The sequence below is a fragment of the Adelges cooleyi genome, unplaced genomic scaffold (assembly GCF_023614345.1).
Source record: "Adelges cooleyi isolate 19-005CV unplaced genomic scaffold, UGA_ACOO_1.1 ACOO_flye_CR_arks_rails_tigmint_CR_PRNA_247, whole genome shotgun sequence".
Classification (NCBI taxonomy): domain Eukaryota; kingdom Metazoa; phylum Arthropoda; class Insecta; order Hemiptera; family Adelgidae; genus Adelges; species Adelges cooleyi.
Window position 1 is genome coordinate 1,042,130 of NW_026095912.1, and position 22,139 is coordinate 1,064,268.

Here is a 22,139-nt window from a genome sequence, read left to right on the forward strand (position 1 = left end):
TTATTTTTTGATGGATTACAATAGTAATCCGCGCGACCTTTGCGGGGTAATGTTTATGGTTAGTTCCTATTCGGGAATTATGCTTAAAAACCGTTAACAAACATCCAGTTACTATTAAAACTCAAGAACCGATTATTCTAACAAAAAGTTGTGGTCATTTTAAGTTTATAAAAATTAAATTCCTTAAGGCCAGTCATTAAAGGAAATATACCGTAAAGTTTTTTGTAAAGTTGTATTGATATAATATTTACTTTAATATACTAAAAGTCCCGTTTTGTAAAAGTCACAAATTTGTTTTCGTATTTTTTTTTATAATAAACAATAATTTTGTTTATTATACAATATACATACATCTTTTACATGCGGTCAATTTGGATATTCTTAAAAATTATAGCTGTACAAAATACAGCTTTGTGTTAGGTATTATATTACACGTTTACAATGAACTTGATAAGCATATAATATCATTGTTAGTTGTATACATTTATAATTTATCCTACTGTAATTATGACATAGAAATATTATTTAAAACAGTTGCGACTAATTATATATTATTTTTTAAAATATTATCTGCTGTATATTGGCGTTATAAGAATGCTAAGTAATTGCTTCATCAGTAGGAGGAAGTAACGCCAAATTTATTTTATTTTTTGTAACTCATTTTACAAAAGTATTATATCTATGTTTGTTTATAGATATGTCGTTCTGTGGTGCTCCACATATAGATAGAAAACTTTAAATTCAATTTTTTGCTATTTCATTGTGCGAAGAAAAGAGATTATTGTACTTAAACCTTTTTAATATATATTAAAGTACATACATCTATAGAACTTAAAAAAAAATTTTTGGTTGGAACTTCGTTCCGCTATTTGCCAAATTGTTTTCTTTATTGGCTGGCCTACTAAGGAAATTAGAGAGAGAGAAACCACTTTTATTTAATACAAAGCGAGCTGCCCACTATGCGGGTTGCCAAACGACACAGCATACTAATCAATACACAAATACATAGGACAATTTCACAATATAAATACACACTATTAAAGTGTTCAAGACTAAAAATAATGTTTTTGTGTAATTTTCATAATGAATTTTATTCATAGAAAAAATTATTTAAATTAAAAATAAATATCTGGAAACTTATAGAAATTAACCAGAAAATAATTAACATGGTCAAAATTGTATATGATCCATTTTTTGTCCTATAACTTTCAATACAAAAATCGTTTAAAACAGACCACTTGCCAATCCCTTAATTCAAATTTATTTATTGTGACCGGTCGTAAATGTTGTCGCCATCGAACAACCTGAAAATAAAAAGTAATTTTATTGGCTACTTCTTTTAAAATAATAAATTATAGAAACGCTAGCTATTGTGAACGCTGATTCGTATGTTTTTCCTATCTTTTTATTTCAATATGTGTTCATAATGCATTGACGTCATTCGAATCGTATTTGTTTTGCAAAATGTCCACAATATGCCAACTCTATTTTACTGGCTTTTTTACTATTAACAGGGATTTTATGTAAGATCAATATTCGGTGTCTAACCGAAAAATATCATTTGTATAAACAAGTGATGTCAAAAAAAGTTATAAAACGAAATTATTTACTAATGTTTTTTTTTTTATCCACCGTAGTATGTCTTGCGAGTGTAATGTATTAGTACTTGTTACTACACTGTATCATACGCAAGACTTGTATTTTACTTAGTATAAATAATATAAAAAAAAATATGATTGCCAACCATTGTGCATTTTTGGTGTGTTGTTTTGCTATAACATCAAATATAACAACAATCAAATCAACACGTAACCACCAGGTAAGCTTTTATTTTAAAATATTTTTTTTAAGTGAAATAATTTTAGTCTTATATTTTACGGTAGAAAGCAGTCATACAAATATATATATATATATATATATATATATAATTATTTCTTACGTTAAAATGATAAACATGTTTTATAAAAAAGAAAAGCATCTACAAAATATATAATGTATTATAGAATTATTTTAGATATGTATAAAATACACTATATTTATTTCATATTTTTACAAATTCAATATTTCTATTTATTAGTATTTACAATTAAACATATCTAGACAATATAAAGTAATTAAATCATAGATATTGTTTCAGAAAAGATTGTTGTTAATATTTCAAAACCTATGATTATCTGTTTCAAACGAAAAATTTACTTTTTTATATTACTGTAATTATGTTTTTTTTATAGATTACTCCTTTACGAATATCCACTCAATCAAATTGTCCAAAATTTTTACTTACAATAGATGAATTGATAACATACAACAAAAAGTCAATTAGTATTAATGAAACCGACGTGAGAAATCTATCAAACCGTAATGTGGGCACTTATTCGGATTACGAATTAAAATTAAAAAGCATCGTTAAATTAGAGAAAAAAGCTAAAGACATCAAATGTAGTTTTTGTGTAATTGCGAATTCAAAATTATTATACTTGAAGGACTTATTTGTAAAACTAAAAAATGGAGAGCCTTTCATTAACAACGAGGGGTCTGTAACACGTCTTAAAGAAGAAGCCGGACTTATACTACATTTATTACTGTGGGGAAATTTTGTAACGGGCAAATGGCTTTGGATTTATTATTTAAAAACTATTGCAATTAGCCAATACGAAGAAAACAAACGTTTCATCCAGGAAAACCCATTCGAAGACAACCAACTGCAATCTGGCGTTATAAATTTCATAAAAAAATGTGTAACTGACAATTACCTACCTGAGACCGCCATAGAATCTGATTTGGTTTCGAAAAACCCGAAAGTGTACGAAAAAATATTTTTTTTATTACTCCATTCCAGAAAATTTGCAGATATTTTAAATAGACGTGCCCCATTGGCACCGACCGAGTTTTTATATCTAAAACCATTCTGGGACGACGAAAGTCAATTTTTGTTTAGACAAATACCAGAAGTCAATGTCGATTGGAGTAATGCGAAACAACGTCATGATGGCGAGGTTGCTATAACTAAAGAATTTGTGAAAAATCACACTTGGGTCCATGATCCGTACGGACGACTCGAACACCAACATTTGGTAATCAAAATTATCGATGCCAGATTTTATTGTTACTTTTCGGTTTTATTGCATATCTATGAAAAACAATTTTCCATACTCGACCAACAAACGTTAAGACACAACAAAATACTTATAAATAACGTTATCGCAAACGCATTGGATTTAATGGCGTATAAAGATGATTTTCTGGTGAATATTATATCGGAATTCAGATTTGGAATAATACGCGACATAAATGACATAAAATATATTTTAGCAAAATCAAAGACAAAGGCCAACGAGATCCTAAAAGATTTGAATGGAGTCAGCACAAACGTAATCGATTGGCAAAGTTTCAACATTAACGAAGGCCAACTGTCTGCTGACGATTTGCAAAGAATCATTGATGATTTGAAACTTTTTTTTAATGACTTAAATAGATTCTGCCTGCCGTTTGAATATAAAATGTTTTTGCATTTCGTAGATGTAGTTCAATCGTCGTCTACTTAAAAAAATTAAACTATAAATTATTTACACAATGTCAAATTATAATAAAATAAAATAAATCGAAAAGAATTGCTGTTTTAAGTTTCAAACGTCATCGAAAAAATTTGGAATATTATATTAATTTTTAATGTGTTATGATATTTAAGCAATGTAAAATATTAACTATGAGCTACCGTATAATGTTAAAGAAATCATAATAGGTTTGTATTAATTATGTCATTCATTAAATACATTATTTCAGTATAGTTATAGTATACTTAAAAGAATATACGTTAAACACCAAAAAAATTAACATGGTTGAAATTTATTAAAACCTCTTTTTTCTTTAATACCGTTTACACAAAATTCCTTGAAAACCGACCTCATGCAATCCCCTTATTTAAAAATGTATTTGATTGACTGGTTATAGGTGATATCACCTGTCGGACAATTCAAACATAAGTAGGAATTATATGAGCTACTTTTTACGAATGCAGACTTATAAAAATACAAATAATCTAGATAGATTTCTGTGGGAAATTTCATTTTGCATTATTTCATATCTTTCATATCGTCCAACTTGATTATTTTTAGAGTCAATTTTCTATAATTATATAAATATATTTACATCATGATTGATGGCAGGTGGTCAAATGCATTATAATGTTATAGTATATGTTAAATCAAAATACAAAATTAGGATTTAATTGTTTCAGTATGCTATTGAAGTTACATTTAAATTATTATTATTATTATTAGATAATTAAATGAAAAATCTTACTTGGTTTATGTTTAAAGTTCATATTTTATAAATTATGCTTAAAAACATTTAACAATCATCCAGTTAAAACTGGATTATTATTAAAACTGTAGAACAGAATGTTCTTGCAAGAAGTTGTGGTAATTCAAGTTACAAAATAAAAAATAAAAATCCTAGGGAAATAATAGAAAAATGTTCAAGACAAAAAAAAAGACGATTTTATTCAATTTTATCACTTTTGTTTCTAATAATTATAATAATAATTTATAATAATTCTTGTAGACCTATGTCCTCTCCGTTTCCTCATTGCTTTGATTACATTATGCCAATACTCTACTGTACTAGTCCTCTCGGATAAAATCACTTTCAAATAAACGCTTTGATGCTCATTTGTAAATACAGAACCTTAATTTAAAACTTTCTTACTTTGCTGGTTATACTGTGCTTGGTTTGGACTGTACTGGCTTGAAAATACTAACTACCGATTTGCATCGAAGCGTTTTTTCGAAAGTGATTTTATCACTTTCAGATTTAAAAATTCCTGTAATCCCTATGCCTATCCCTAAATTATAATTGTTTATTCTCAATAAAATTAATATTTATATTTTATTTACTTCCATTAGAGCAATCTCGCACAAACTATTTATACTTCATAGATTATATTATTTCAAAGCTCTATTATACTCTATTTTACTAGATTGACAATGTACAAAACAAAATGCAACTAAAAAAACCTTTTCATAGATCCTTAAAATATAAAGGGAGGGGTAATGGAACGGGTTTTCCCATTTAAATACATTGGAAAATCGTCCGTTTTACTGCCCCACCTGTATATTAATTTCTTGTTATTTTCTAAAGAAAAATTGATTTTCTTACATTTAAATTGAAATAAATCGTATACTGGTACTGTGATGGAGAAAACAATAAATTTTACCTACATATTTTACTTATTAGTTAAATATTACTAACGTGTATAGCCACTAGCGGTCGGCTGTTACCTGTTTTTTAACAATAACCTTTTATGGATATTTTAATAATAGTATAGGAGCAGTATCATGATGTTAAATGTTCACGAGATTTGATCTAGTCATAAAATAAAGTACTATCATTCATGACTTTTAAATACTATTCAAATATATCTTAACTTGAACACAGTAATAAAATAATGAAATATTTTATACAAAATTAGAGCTACAAAATTATAAACTAAAAAATTAAAACTATCACGAAGCAGATTACATATCTTATATAAGATAATTTAAACAATCAAGCGTGAATCTCTTTAAATGAATAGCAGTATAACAATATGCAAAACAATAGTTTTCCTTTAAAAAAATTGTGTAATAAAAAATACATTTTGGGGCGGTAAACTGCATAAAAACCAACACTTAATCTGAATCCAAAAAACAACAGTCCTTTTCATAATTTGCAGGTAGTTGGAACTTATATACTCAAAGTTGACCTTCGGTAATATAACGCAGGCGATAAAATAACGAGATAACGACAGTGGTTTTGTTGTATCAGAATCATTAAGTGTCTTAATAAGTACACGGATAGGTTCTTTTCCCAATAAATCGTGTGTCTACTATAATCAGTTACACGATTTAGTCGTCTGTGATATCATGTAATAAACACAATATTATGATAACGACCAAAGGGCCCTAAACTAACCTAACACGGATAGACGTTACCAACTGGTAGTTTTTAGTGTCTGTTCGTTGCTCCCATCTGGTACACCGGGTTTTTAGTTAAAAAAAAAAAAAAATTGAATTTGTGTAAACTTAAAGTCAAAAGTGGTACTTGAGCACAAAACTTAATAGTATCATTCTGCATAGATATACATAATTTTTTTTTGATGATTTCATCAATTTTTTTATAGCTTTTAGGTGTTTTTGTTAAAATATACGAAATCTGCGAAAACACAGTTTGCCGGCAATTAAAAAAAAACTGTAGTGCCGAATTTTTTTCCGTTAATATATTATGGATACATATGAGTTCCAACTACTGGCAAATTTTCAACCCAAAGCTTTAAAATTACGGCTAAAAACCCCGAAAAACAAAAAAACTTGTACCCCCCTAGGGGTTTGGGAAATGGGTATGGTTTAAATTTGACACAACTGACGTGTGCGGCCATACCAAATAATTATTTCTTATACATTTCAACTCGATCCGACTCTTTTTCTCGAAATTATAGCCAGTAAAAGTTCTAACTTAAAAACTCGTACGTTTTTTTTTTGTTTTTTCAACTTTCGTCTGTGAAGAGTTAAACTTTTTCAACTTTTACCCCCCCAAAGTACAAACTAGATAAAATTTGTGATTTATAAAGTTGCTGTTCGAAGGAATTGGTCTAGTATTAAAAAAATTACAGAGTATACAGCGAAAAAAAAAGCCTACATCAGAGTAAAACCAATACCTTCTCGCTTTGCATCGAAGCTAAAAATATTATATTTGTTACATATTTTCTAAATCAATAAATATAATACAATATGACAAGAATGCCATTTTCTAGTCCGTAACTTTTATCATTTATCTATTAAATGTTGCCCACACTCAGTTAAAACAGGTTAATAGTTCTATGGGCTTTGTGACTCTATTATAATAGAGCATAAGCGAAATAGTTCTGTTTGAAAACTTTTACAATTTTTAGCGATCTTTACAATAAGATTTAACATTCAAATTATAAATGTACTACAAACGAGTATCGAAAAATTTACACGAATTTATAAAACTATTGTCGTTTTACCCATTTCAAAGTACGGTTAAAATTTGTAGAAATTTTTGTTTTCAATTGTATACATTCAGGTTAATAAAATGGCGTGACTCCACTTCGCTAACTTCTTACTGACCATTTTATACTGTTCTTGGTTTTTTCCCAAAAGTCATTTTGTGGATAAATATTTCCTGTTCTAAAAGATTTTTCCCCAATAGGCACTTATTGTTACAATTGCAAAAAAAATAAAATGGACCATTGAACAGTTATTGGAAAATTAGTAATTTAAATATATATGCCAGAGATTCTGCCGATCCGGTAGGGATTTCCGCCGCTGCGTGGTATCTAACCTATCCTATCTCTCAAGTTGGACCAAATTACACACAGTGTAAAAGATTTCACCAAGTTAAGAAGTTTCGGAGTTCATCGCAAACAAACATTGTGACTGAATATTTTTTTACATAAAAAGATGTATAATTTGTTTCAGTGGGACAGAAAATCAACTACAACTGGAGGTTCCGTTCTCAGTATAATTGTGAAATACGGTAAGTGCTATTTTTTTCAAAATTGAAAATTCATGTAATTTTTTCCCCCGATTTTGAGGGCTTCTACCCCTTCTAGGTAGTAAATAGATAAAATTCGTGGTTTATGGATTTGCTACTCAACGAACCCGGCTTACATTTGTATTAAAATGAAAAAAATTAATGTTTTTTTTTTTTAAATAACAGAAGGAATTGAAAAAACCCAAAAATTTGAAAGTGAAGTGGTGATGTAAGTTTCATATTTTGGCATTTTTATGTATTTGCTTTGGCACATATACGAAAAAATCGAGACCGGTTATCATAACGAAAAAAAATTATCCTATTTACCTAATCGATGTGAAGGTCCATTCAGAAGTTATTTTAGGGGTAAATATTGGAAATAGTTAATTTCCTATTCTAAACGATTTTTTTTAAATAGGCACTAAATGTAAGTTTTGCAAAAAAAGTGAATCATTTTAACTCTTATAGGGAAATTAAAAAATGTTATATTACATATAACCTAGGGAGCTTAGACTAAGTTAATTGGTTATATTCGGTCCATGATCTTATAGGTGAGTGCTTGGACGAGGTTTGCAAACCCAGAGATATACCTGTTCTTATAATAACATAACTAACACTTTTTTTTTCAAGTTATGTTTGCGATGCGACCGCATTGTGAAAAAAAATGTATAATAATATTTTAATGTTTAAGAAAATAATAGCTAAATATCGTTGGGCTTCTGTACAACAAAAGGGACTTTTTAGCTAAAACTAAAAATGCTGATAGTATATACTTATGATATTATGCGTTAAACACCAATTGCAATGTATCTACAATATGTCTAAAGGGGCAAAATAACAAATAAAATCATTCTAAACACTTCAACGATGGTAGTAAAACACGAATGTGTAAAAAAGCTGTTCGCTATAACTTATGTAAATATACAGTACTTAGGTGCAAAAAATAGTTCAAACATATAACAACAAAACAAATATACAAAACTAAATACCTTATAAAAACAGTTGTTCTTATTCTAGTACAAAAAGATATACCTACTTGTGCGCAGAAAAACATTGCACCGAATAACTTAAAAAATAAACATGTTAGGTACCAACTAGAATAAAATGTCCGATATTCGAATAATTATTATGAACTATGAAATATATTATATCAAACTTTATAATCGATGTATTCAAATACTTAATAAAAAATAAATTATAAACACAATGTTTGGTCGTTGGCTTTTTAAAATATACACAGTTAAAATCAATGCAGAAATTGTAATGCATTTTATATACATATATTGTTATTTTAAGGTTCAATCAGCTCCAGATTGGGTAGTCTGACTTTTATACCTTTTTGTTGGTCGTTTGTTATTCTGTTTAAAGCAAGTGTAAAACAACAATTATATAAAAATATATTTTTTTAGGCAACAACATGTTGACCTATTATTTTGTTGTTACTTGAAATATTGTTTTTACTTCAAAGTATATAAAAATCATTTTTACACGATACGTTTTGTATACACAGATTTAACGTTTTCCTACAATGTGTGGACTTAGAGTAAACAGATTTTAGCCAACTGTAGATCCAAAGCAGGTCTCAAAGAAATATGAACCAGCCAAAGCCGTTTTCAAGTGTCCTTTATTCCAATAGCTGTTTTTTTATTCAATGATAATTTATGAATTTGTTTTTCCCAAAATGTTGTTTTTACTCAGAAGTGTAGAGCTTGCTGTGTAAACCCAAAACGCAAAATAATAATAGGCTTTGTTCATTTACTAACAGCAAGTCTCTTATACTCCACGTACACATTTTCAATTATGTTTTCGAAAAATATCTTACTTCTTTTTTGTGTCGTATGTTTTGTTGAGAAATGTTGTAGTACCGATAAATGGCGAGAGAACTTAGAAAAGCATCATGACAATGGCGATGGTCTTATCGACGCCGTTGAATTACAGAAACTAATATTCCAAAAGTGCAAAGGATTTGTCACCGTTCGCCTTGCAGACATTTATATACCCTTCATTAATTTAAACGGTAATAAAAAAAAGAAAGAAAAATCTCACGCTAAAAATCATTCTACAGTTGACGATGTTTTTTTTTCAGGAAGCAATCAAATAACTTTCGCAGAGTTCGAACGAATGGCACCGCTAATCAATGTTTTGTCGGAGGTTTGTTCAGTTGTATTATTGTTACTATACCGGGCGGGGGGGGGGGGGTGGCAATTTATTTAATTTTGTAGTAATTCCGGTTTGACAAAATATTGTTTCTTATATTACTGTAGAATATTCTAAAATTACCAGGATAATGTGGTCGTTAATCCTCTGGCACTTAATACTCTCTAAGAGTTTTGGCCGCTATCACAATATCCCTCCATTTCTCTCGATACTGAACTAATTCCCTTCATTCCTGTACTCCCAATTTTTCAGAGTCTTCTTCCACAACATCCAGCCATCTTTTCCTGGGCGTCCCTCGAGGTCTTTTTCCCATTGGTTTCCAGTTTAGGACTGCTCTACTTATATCAACCTCGCTTCTCCGCATCACGTGTCCTAGCCATTATTTTCATTATTTCTTCTTGTTTCCTATTTTTCCAATATTTTCTACTGCAATTTCTTTAATGACTTTACTAATTTTGTCCCAGTCTTTATCTATGTCATTCAGTTCAATACTCTTTATATACTCATCAACATTTTTTGAGTATTTTTGCTGGATTTCCTCATTCTTTAGCATCTCTAGATTTATAATTGTACTATTCCTTTTTTCTAGTCGTTTGAGATTTTGTAGCTTTAACTTGAACTTTGCCACTTCTAAAACATTATTTATGTCACAGTCAGCTGCTCTGAAGCTTCGTATGTCTTTTATGCATGAACGAAATCTCTTTTGAATAAATACATGATTAGCTGTTGTCCCGTCTGGTGATTTCCATGTGACTTTATGTATGTTTTTGTGTGGGAATGTTGTGCTGCTTATCGTCATACTTTCCAGTCTAAACCCATTTCCGTTGCTTGACTCGTGTATACTTTTACTTCCTATCATTGGAATAAACTGTGTTTCCCTTCCACATTTGCCATTTAAGTCACCCAGCAATAATTTGACTACGTTCCCTGACAGCTTATCATAAGTGTGTGCCATTTCCTCGTAGAACGCATCCTTCATGTCCTCTTCCCCTGTTTCCGTTAGTGCGTGTGCGCACACTAATACTACATTGAGAAGTTTTGTGTCAACTCGTAGTACTGCTATTCTTTCTGATACAGGGTTGAACTCTTTTATGTATAGTTACAATGTCTTGTGCACAACAAAGTCACTACCAAAAATATGTCTTTCTTCCATTCCAGAGAAATAGATAATATATTTCCCCACTTTTGACTGTCCATTCCTTGACCATCTTATCTCTTGAAAAGCTGCTATATGTACTCCATATACTTCTAGTATAAGATTATGGCAAGCTCCAGTTCTAAAAAGGTCGTTAATCAATATTTGTAAATTTTTAAATTGTAAGAACGTGTGAGAAACATGTTTCTCTCATTTTTTTAAGCGGAGTGAAGGCATAATTGGAATATATTGCCGAATATTGTAAAATAACATAAATTTAAGAAACTCTATTACAAAAAACTGACAGTGGTATCCTGAAGGAAACAACCCAGTAAAATCTATATATTTTTTAAAACCTAACAAATAAGTCGTTATAAAGTGTACATAACATAACATGCGTCTAATTTTTTGTAATAGAGAGAAAAATCAGAGGCCAATGACGATGTTAACGGTAATAAAACTATTTCGGTAAAACAAGCCCGAGATGTATTATGGCGAGTATTTTACGGACTGTTTGAGAATAGGAAAGAAATTTCGGAAGTATTTAAGATTTTCGGTCTAAACGGTATTAAAAAAACTTATGTTCCTATTGACATTTTTAACTTATCCACGACCGTTTTTAGAAGAAGATCCAATTGAAAGAGAAACGTTCGAGGAAATAGAAGAAACGTTGAAGTCTACTCGAAAGGTTAACAGTTAATTGCTTTACTTTTTTATTAAGATTAATCGTATTTAAAGGTATTGCAATGAGAAAACTGTATTAAGACTACGCAAATTGTGTTATGACATATTTGTTAAAAACGTTTTTATTTTTTAATTTTTTTAGTTGAACGAAACACACACGCTTTTTTGTTATCTCGACAAGGACAAAAATAAAGTTCTTAGCGCTGAAGAGGTGTCAACAGCTATTATTGAGAAATATGATATAAATAGTAGGTATATACTTAAGAACATCATTGAAGTGGAAATTGTTAATGATTGATACTTAAATTTTTCCAGGAGACAATAAGATTGATTTTACAGAATTTGTAAGTTATTGCCATAGACCTGGTGCCGGAGAGCAGGTGTTCATAATTCAGTTTGGTAAATCACACATAACTAGAGAAGAACTCAATGATTTCCTTTTTCGAGAATTTAAAACACGACTTACAGTGTACGATTTAGATGAGATAGATCCTTCAAGTAAAAACAACATATCTTATCAAGGTATAATATTATGTTATCAATTTATGGGATTTTTTTTTATTGATTAGTGCTAATTTTCAATTGAAGTTAATTTGTAAATAAAACTGTTTAAAATTTGTTTTTTATTTTAAATTTGTTATTTTTGAGGGGCAGGGAGGTGGAGTTCTTAATATAAAGACATACAGGGTGATCCATGTAAGATACTAGTTTTCTTGGATAATATGAATGTTTTGAGAATTTTTTTTATTCTTTTAGGTATATGTACATATTTTACTCATTTTTTTCAAAACTTTGAACATTTTTATCTTCATCCCTTATCCGTGTACAAATTTTGTCTACACGTCCAGTCTATATTTCTTTTACTTATAAGGAATGAAAGTAAACAATTTCTGTGTATTGAAAAATGTGTACTTACAAATAAAAGAAAAAATGTATTAATTAATAATTTTTAAAATGTTCATATTTGCCGAGAAAATGAGTTTCTTACATAAGATGGATCACCCTGTATAGTAATTTTTCGACTTTTACGGTAAAACTGTACAGAGCATATAATAGTTATAGCTTGATTACTAATTATAATGTATAGATGTAACCTTTAATACCTACAAATACCTTTAGTTATAACTTACTGTTAAACCAATTACTTATTTTAAGAATCGTGTTATTTTTTTTAGATTTTAAAAAATGGCTAAACAAGATATAGTGAGGAAATACATAATTATGCACAAGAATAATAACTACATTTAATAAACATTTCACATAAAATATGTCAATAGGAATTGTAATTTAAAAGATTGTTTAATTAATTTGTATAACTGCTAAAGATTGATGATATTGTAATAAAATATTTGTTCGCCTTAGTTTTCAGTTGTACATTAGTTTATAAAACTGGATATTTTCCTTCGACCTACCACAGACGGTCAATAACCCATTAAGAATTTATTTAAAACTGTAATGGTCCAATTTTGAACCATTCATAAAAATTCACCTATTGAGTAGATGTAATCAAATATACATAGCTGCATACAAATAAATGCTATGCCGTTCTGGTTTCGCGCACAACGTGTTCACCGTAGTGTCCGGACTCGACTGCCCACTCATCGGAAAGCAATTTACCGGCTTGTGAGAATCCGTGAATCAAAAGTAAGTATAATAGGTATCTGATACTTATATATGCCAAACTTTTTATTTTATTAATGACGACGCCAAACTAAACGTCGGCTGGTGACTGCAGCATAATCCACGTCTACGCGACATTAGGTATATTATACGAGGAGTATACATATAACATCATGTAAAAAACCATTCCAGATTATAGAAATGGACGACTAAATTTACGGGGCACGTGTCGCATATGCGGTCAAAATAAATTCACATTGGTCCCACAAGAACTCTTTCACAATAATTTCTACTAATTTATATTTGACCGTGAGTGACAGTGTGTGTATATGGATCGTCCGTCTATACAGTATAAATATGACATAACAATAATACTATATGACATAATAAGAAAATCTGACCTCATTATAAGTGACCGGAACGTAATTGTATCTGTGCTACATTTTTTTGACCACCAAATAACATAATTCGATGGCATCTCTCATTGCGAACATAACATATCTTCAATTATCAATTGATCTTCTTTAAGTTTCTAATAAATTGTTAAATATGTATTAAATTGTATTGAAAATCACTCTTATTTGAAAAAATAATAAAATATTTCATGTTCAAGCAACGAGCTATTTTCTAACAATTACTATTTATATTAAAAACTACTATAGCAACAACAATACCTATTATTGCTTTAACTAAAAACTGTTATTTAGGAACATCTGATTGTTTATGGAGACACATCTGGTTAATAAATAAAATAATAATTATGTATTACTGTAATTTTATACTGTAAACGTTTACGGTGCTATGGGTGTAAAAGTTGACAGATACATACAGACTTAAGTCCAACTTAAGTTCCGACCCCAATTTTAATGGCTTTTTCCCTTGCGAATATCCGTCGACAGCCATACTTAAGGTTAGGTTATTATTTTTTTTTACGGACTGACAGTAGTCGTACAAAAATACAATATCTATTTGCGCAAATGGTATGTTAATAGTGTATCCGATTCGATAACAATTCCAAGTTTCGACGATTATGACCATTGGATTTCCAACGTATAAAAAGTAACACTAAAACGTGCAAAAGAAAACAAAAAAAAAATTGGAAATTCAAACATTGACAATTTTATACATTGTTTTTGTCGTTAGATCGACGTTTTTTTCTGCCTAAAATGTATACGTATTTATCGATGGAAAAAAAATGTACTCAGATATTCTCTTGTGTGCACAAGTTCCGAAAATTTATGTTTTTTAAAAAAATATTTTCGAATTATTATAACCTTAGCATTTTCATTATAAAATGTACTATCAACAAAATCGCACATGGAAAACCCGAAATTTTGACAACGCTCCACCCCCCTGCGAGAAAGATTGACATATTTTTGGCATATTTTTAAGATTTAAGAACTAATAATTAGTCTAAAGATAGGTCTAACGAACAACATAAAACATCAGTGTAGTGTATTAATTATGAATAGGACGTTTACTTTTTTGTTTTTTATTTCTGTAATTCGATTAAAAGTTTTTTTTTTGTCGATCAAAGTTGGACAACGAATGATACAAATTTTGGTTATATATTTTATTAAATCACATATTCATCTTAAGTAAAAAGAGTCCAATCATAGTCATCGTGTTGATGATAAAGAATATTGTCAGTCGTATGGAGTCAAAATAATGTTTATCGAAAAATATAAGAAAAACAGTAAACTTAGACTCACACTTAGGTCATACAATTGTAATTACAGCTATACGTTTTTGGGTAAATTTTTGAAAACGTTTACTCGGTTTTGTTATTATACCATCTAGTACGTAGTAGTAGTTTTTATAACGTTTTTTTTCTCATTTAATATTATTTATATATCAAGCAGGTATGAATATTGTGCTAAAAAAATTGTGTTTTCGTAGGCGAGAATTCGATAAACAACACTTCAAATAATATTTTTAAATATTCGTTTACTTTTGAACTCGGTGTCGCTTTTAAATCACGTGCGCCGACTTGCGAAAATATACAAAACCTTTTCCAACAATAAATTGAAATAATTTATAAATCGCATTGGCCTAAAAAGAAACCACTGATTTTAGTGAAAACTAAAAATGTGAAAAGTCAAAATTTGTTATTGTCACTTGTAAGAGGTTATGTTTAAATATTAGTTATTATGCGATTTTTGTATAAACAATAAAATATGTGGTTACTGGTCACTCAATTAGTCCGTGGTAGGCACTAAATTGTGATAACTATATTCATAAATATTAGATACTGAACCCCAGCTTAAGTCTTAAGTCCGTCGTAGGACATAGCCTACCTTTTGTTTTTCAAACCCATAATAATGTCACAGCGATGTAATAAAACTACTCGTCTTTAAAGTAACGGTTATAAATATTAAGAAATATAGTCAAAAAATCAAATCATTAAAAAGTCATAACAAATGAACAAATAAATGAAAATTCAAACGCTAAAATATTTTTTTATTATGTATCTACAAATTTATGTAATGAAAAACGTATGTTGCCATTTAAAAAAAAACAAAAATTCCCCTTTTTGGCTTACAAGAATTGGTAATTAAAATTTTCAAAATATTGAAAAACTTAGTACAGTGTGCACCAAAAAATGTTGTATAAAATATTAATATCTTATGAGAAAATGAGTGTCTTACCCAAAATGAATCACCCTGTATATGTAAAATGGATAAATTCATTAAGAACAAAATATAAATAGAAGTTTTTTTTTTCATATATTTTTTTTTATTTCGATACAACTAGATTCACAATCGTTGCGTTATGCATTCACGCCGATTCATTTAACTATATCCAAGAAATGCAAAAGCCATCTATACTCGAACGGCAAGCAGATGCTTTTCAATTCGTTCATATAGTCTTTGAAATTCTTAATGACTCTTGCGGTCAACTCGTTGCTGCACTGCGATTGGTCGACGTTGTAACCGAGCCGATCGACTACACTGGAACCGTGTAGTTCGTTTAGCACCTCATTGGCTTTTGCCTTGACTCCGGTTGATATTTTTGTTATTTCTACAATGTTTCCTTCACTTGCCGTCTTGAGATCCGATACGACGACCACGAGGAATTTGTCTTTGAACGCCGTCAACTGTAACACGTCTTGGGCAACGTCTACGATAGCGTCTTTGGTGTGTCTCAGCTTCGTCGGATCGGTGCGTCCGGCTGTTAGCTGTTTCTCGTAAACGTGCAGCACCACCGCAAGGTGACAATATAATCTGGCGTCGATAATCCTGACCAACAAGAGTTGGTGGTCCATCCGTTCGTACGGTGTGTAAATCCAACGTTTGTTTTCGAAAAATGTCCTGGTCGCCGGCACCTCGGTTAGGTGTTTTTGTTTCGCCACGTTCCAATCCACATTGGTGTAGGCTATTTGCCCGAACAACAATTCACTGGGGCCTTCCCAGAACGGTTGTAAATACACAAGTGCTAACATCAGGTTGTAATCGCGATCGAGTGGAAGCCGTATGGTTCTTAGATCATTTAAAAAACGACCGTGTCCCTTAGGGTTGTTCGAAACGAAATCCGGTGCCATGGCTGCTTCCGGAAGGTTTTTTTCACGTATACAAGTGTCGATAAATTCCGAAACGCCGGTTTGCAGAAGACGGTCACCTTCGAACGGGTCTTCGCCGCGTTTGAAACCGTTTTTACAGCCGTCGTAGTTTTCGATGGCGATCGTTTTCAAAAAATGACTCCAAAGCCACTTGCCCGTTTCCAAATTTTCGGCCAGCAATAGTTCAACTATCATCGTGGTTTCCAGTTTGATTTTTCCTATTTTTTGTAAATCGTCTCTGTACAAAAAACAAAATTGTTTTTCGGCTATGAAACTTTCCAACGACTGCTTCAAATACACCACGTTCGATTTGGCGATTACGCAAAAACTACATTTGATATCCCGGGCTTTTTCTTCCAGACTATCGCGGCTTTTTATTTTTTTTTGGTATTTCTCGATACCGTTCACAACGGGCATGGACAGAATACTCTGCTTGTCGAAAGCGGTCGACTTTTTCTTGAACGTCCTTACATTGTCCACGGCACGCACAAACTTTTTGTCAGACGTAGGAACGAATAACCGTGCGGTGGTGATCTAAAATATATATAAATATACAGATGTAAATATAAAAAATGTATCTTTAAAAATACGCCTTATCGTTTAATATCTAATAATACTTATTGTTATATAACTGTTTATAAACAAATATGTGACTTGGACAGCCTCGAAACAATCCTATTATATATATATAAAACGCCAAATATTTCATAGAAAAGTCGGAAAAACGACCACAGTAATCGAAATAGTTGAATTAATTGTGTGTATAAAAAAAAAATTGCCGGTTTTTTTTTTTACTTTTTCTCTAAATTTTCACCTCATTTTTGTTTTTAATTTTCCACACGTTTTTATGAGACACCAGTTTGAAATTTACACATTTTTTGTACGATTTTCTTAGCTTTTAGAAAAAAAACTATAAGAAAAATTTTCAAATTTGTGGCAACATGAAAAAAACCGACTTTTTAGATTATAAACTAAATTTTAATGACTTTCTGTTACGCGAACAAAAAATCAATATTTTTTCAAAAAGGTGAATGATTTTTATAGTTTTTTCTAAGATATTAAAAAAACGAAAAAAGCGATGTGTCAAGAAACAAAATCAAAATACTTTTGACGACCATAGCCGAAAAATAATTTTTTATAGTATACAACTGATATCGACCGAAAAAAATAAATAATTTCACAGAAAACTTAAAGTTCATAATAAATGCTTACTTGGCTGTTACTTGTTGACTCCATTATTTTTACATTCAAAATTAAAGCAATACAACATAGCAAAAATGCACACATTTTGGCGATTATTGTTATTTTTATATTTTTAATTACACTGCAAGTCTCTTGTATGGTATGGTTTAACTATGACCAACCTACTAGAATCGTAAGACTTTATACGATAGCCAAAGTATAGTGAAAAAGGATACTAGGTAATTAATTGTATTTTTCAATTTTACCCAACAACTTGTAAAACTACACTAGTTCATATAAATCATATTTTCGGTCTGTACTTTGTCTACGTATGTTGACTTTGTTTGCTTTGTCTGGTTGGTTAAACTTAAATTATTGCTCTAGACCTTATACGACTCAAAAATCGAGGGATATGATAAATCATAATAGTTGACAATATTCTCCATTTTGACATATTTTTCTAGTATTTGGGCACACAGACGTATGAATATATTTTTCAACTGCTGAACTTTACATTTTATTCATAAAACAAACTGAAAAAATATACAACATTTTTTAAAAGTCCGTCTAAAGTTTTTTCGCTTTTTGAATATTATATTTTATTTACAGTTCTTCTACTGTTCCCTGTGCAAATTAAATATGTCCATCTGATGTCATTAGTTTTATATACAAAAATCACAGTGAACTATTTTTTTGAACAGGTAGAAATAGTTGTATTGTAAAATATGATAATGCATGATATATTGTTATATAACGCTATAAATGTCAAAATTTGTGGTAGTTTTGCGCCTAAAATTTTAAAAATAAGTTGATTGACAATATAATTCAGTTTTTACTTAAAATATTATGCATTTTTGATAACCTTGTTAGCGAAGCAGGTGGTTGTTGAATTTAATCTAATCTAAGTCTTAATACAAAAAAAGGGTTACATAACAAATTCAATAAAGGATGGGGATGTTACAATTATGTGATAGGAGATAGGGATAAAATATAGGAGGTTAGAGGTGAGGGATGGGGTTGAAGGCATATATGTTGTATTCACAACGTTCAAAATAAATAATAAAATCAATAATTTAAGAGGCCAAATTCTTTACGGATTGTTTTAGGCCAGAGCCCAGATATTATGAAAACATTTGCCAGAAACTTGATATGTTTACTAGTCATCTTAAATACTAGCTTGTTACTGCTTGGACTCGTACGCAAGCTGTTCAAATATAATATGTAATACCTATGTGAAAACCTTTAATAGTGCCTTTTTAAAATAATGATCGCAATAGTTCATGTACTATAATGTTCTTCCAAAAATAAAATAAAATTCAAGTACTCACTAAATTTGTTATTAAGACTTTGAACCTACGAGACGTTGTTTTAGTCCATCGGTGTGCTACCATTGGCTAATCAACTCCCCAGACACCTCTACGACAGAAATGTCTTACCGCTGTCCGGAATCGAGGGATTCGTCGGGGGACGAAAGCGAATACTATTTCCAAAGACTCGAGTAACTCAGGCCCACACCCTATAGGAACTTCCATATTTGTTGGGATAAATTGAAGAAGAGATAATCTATCTACAAAATAAGTATAAAAGGTATATGATATATGCTTTACTTTTAATTTTATTAATGTCGACGCCAAACTAAATGTCGGCTGGTGAATGCAGCATAATACAATTTCGACAATTTAACGGTGCAACGTCGACCGCCAGTTCTTGACTGACGTCTACGTGACATGAGCTATATTATACGAGGAGTATACATATAACATCATATAAAAAACAATTCCAGATTAAAGTAAATTTCAACTTTCTAATCACTTGTAAAGACTGCATACCGGTAAGCATAGTTATTCATATTTTAATTAAACTTAGTGACATTTTTTTTGGACACTTATTACATATTTTGAACTGCATAGTTTTAAGTATTGCATAGCGGTAACACGGTTTTACCTCCCCTTCGAGTCCCGTTTCTTAAGTACAAGTTAACATTTTCTTGTTATTCGGTTGTATTGCGCGCTTCTTACATCGGTTGTATGTTTTTCAACCTGAGTGGTCCAACGCTTATTTTGTAACCGGTAATATAAATCAAGCAAATAATGTAACGCACATCGGACGGCATGTCTTTCAACAGACCTGACCTAGTAATGCCAGCTTTTTACGGAAAATATTACTCTAGTCACGTGGTGAAAGGCCCACGGTGCAGCTGTACCGGGCAATACTCAGCGAGGGCAACCGGCCGTGACATCCCAGTGGATAGGGGCTTAGAATACTCACAAGGAGCTTGCCCGTTAATATAAATTAGGTATTAACTATGTGTACTTATAATTTATTTTGTTTTTAAATGTCTGGAATTAAGAAAAAAATAGTCAAATATTATACAAATTTTTCTTTTTAAAATAAAAGAAGTTTAAGTAATTTTACATTCAATACAACTCGCCGTAATGACAGGGTACCCGGCCAAGAGATCCAATGTTATTATCAACTTGGCTATATATATATATATATATATATATATATATATATATATATTTATTTATTAGATATTCCAAAATAATATTTAAATTTTTTTCATTAAAACTTAATCATTATTGTTACTATAGTTTTCAATATATTTGCAATAATAATAATCGTCACAAAACAAGTTTTAAGTGATCTTACAACATTTGTATTTCTCATTCGTGTAATAATAAAACTTCAGACTAGTAAAGACGGTTATTGTGATTTGTGAACTAGTTTCAAGTATATCTTTTTTAAACGGTATTTAAACTCATTTTGTTTTATTGTATGTAATATAAATTTATTTTTTACTGTTACTATATTTGTTTTTTAGCATTGGACGTGCCCAATTTGCCGAAAATATTTAGCAGATGATGGTTTAGCTATGTTTGGAGCTCGGCTTAGAAGATTTCATTACAGACAAGCTCGTTGTCGAAATACTGGAATCCAAGACGAAATGGGACGCGATATCGAGGTTTCTGCGCTGTGTAATGATGACCAGAGAGAGAGAAGAGCGGATAAAACAAAGGAGATAATTAAAAATATACTTTAAAGTATTTTATTTTATTTTGCGATGTAACGTACATAGAACCAACGAGTGTAAAGTAATATGTGAGCCTGTCTCGTCTAGAGAGGAAAAGAGGTTTTTAACATTTGTTGATAGTTAATTGTATAATTTTTTGAATAAACGGCTTCGGGGGCCGGGAGGAAGTAATATCCATTGGACAGTCCCCTCCTGGTTATTCTAAGATAAACATGCAGATAAAAAAAAAAAAGTAGTCACCGATAGCCATCGGAGTGATATCTTAGAGCAAATGTTTATTCAGACAGAAGATTGCGAGAATACAACCAGATCATTTTCTGTTTGTCCTCTGTGCATTACTACACCATTCACCCGATCGCCATGAAGCTTTGGAAAATTGTTGAGTACACTACGACGAAGATTTCTGTCATAGTACTATTTCGTAATAGCCAAAGTTCCCCAAACATGTAAGCTTATCATATGGGACGGAATGCACAATGGCTCACGAAAAATCATTGAAAGCACTTGGATTGCACAGCAAGATCGGTGGAGCACTCATTTTATTGTCTGGTGGTTTTCGACAAACTCTGCCAGTTATACCTCGTTGCCATTTGAATTCAAAGCGACTAGCTTTTGCAATGACCATCAACAAAGCACAAGGACAATCGTTGCAAGTGTGTGGCCTAGATTTTGAGAAACCGTGCATCTCACATGGACATCTGTATGTGGCTAGCTCACGCGTCGGAAATACCTTCTGATTTATTCGTGTACGCACCAGATGGAAAAACAAAATATATCGTGTCTCCCCAAGCACTCGAATAAATAAATAGAATTAAAACGACACTTTGAAATGTTTTCCCGATGAAAATGAACAAGTCATGAATATATGTATGATTATATATAAATTTATTTCACTTAGCCCTGACAAACTAAACTCCGTGTAACGCCGGGTGACGAAAGCTAGTAAAATATAAAGAATACATGAGATATTAAACGACAACACGAACATTTACAAGCAGCTTAAACATAACACATTTTGTACAACAAATACACTTAGCATCTAATAGACATTAATCTTGATTCCTATCAAGGAACCGTAACTTTTGCAACGTTTTGCACATTTTTTAAAACTAAAAATTAAAAATCTAGTAGTAATAAGAAAATCTGACCTCATTATAAATGACCGGAACGTAATTGTATCTGTGCTACATTTTTTTGACCACCAAATAACATAATTCGATGGCATCTCTCATTGC

General features: G+C 30.7%; 3 protein-coding genes across 3 annotated transcripts in view; 2 read left to right on the forward strand and 1 right to left on the reverse strand.

Annotated features, from left to right (window-relative positions):
• The window catches only part of LOC126836332 (uncharacterized), a 76,820-nt gene that overhangs the window by 33,880 nt on the left and 20,801 nt on the right, over positions 1 to 22,139 (reverse strand). The window lies entirely within an intron of this gene.
• LOC126836333 (uncharacterized) lies at positions 1,672 to 3,595 on the forward strand. The gene is made up of 2 exons (XM_050569571.1): positions 1,672 to 1,819; positions 2,232 to 3,595. The coding sequence occupies exons 1-2, from the start codon at positions 1,733 to 1,735 to the stop codon at positions 3,543 to 3,545; spliced, it is 1,401 nt and encodes a 466-aa protein (XP_050425528.1). The 5' UTR covers positions 1,672 to 1,732; the 3' UTR covers positions 3,546 to 3,595.
• On the forward strand, positions 9,308 to 12,789 carry LOC126836335 (uncharacterized). The gene is made up of 7 exons (XM_050569573.1): positions 9,308 to 9,550; positions 9,620 to 9,684; positions 11,243 to 11,390; positions 11,449 to 11,513; positions 11,652 to 11,757; positions 11,825 to 12,031; positions 12,685 to 12,789. Exons 1-7 carry the CDS (start codon positions 9,334 to 9,336, stop codon positions 12,711 to 12,713), a joined length of 837 nt encoding a protein of 278 aa, XP_050425530.1. The 5' UTR covers positions 9,308 to 9,333; the 3' UTR covers positions 12,714 to 12,789.

Coding starts and splice junctions, on each gene's coding strand:
- LOC126836333 (XM_050569571.1), top strand. CDS start 1,733: ATGATTGCCAACCATTGTGCATTTTTGGTGTGTTGTTTTGCTATAACA. Junction 1,820..2,231: donor AATCAACACGTAACCACCAG/GTAAGCTTTTAT, acceptor TTTTTTTTATAG/ATTACTCCTTTACGAATATC.
- LOC126836335 (XM_050569573.1), top strand. CDS start 9,334: ATGTTTTCGAAAAATATCTTACTTCTTTTTTGTGTCGTATGTTTTGTT. Junction 9,685..11,242: donor TAATCAATGTTTTGTCGGAG/GTTTGTTCAGTT, acceptor TTTTTGTAATAG/AGAGAAAAATCAGAGGCCAA. Junction 11,758..11,824: donor TGAGAAATATGATATAAATA/GTAGGTATATAC, acceptor AAATTTTTCCAG/GAGACAATAAGATTGATTTT.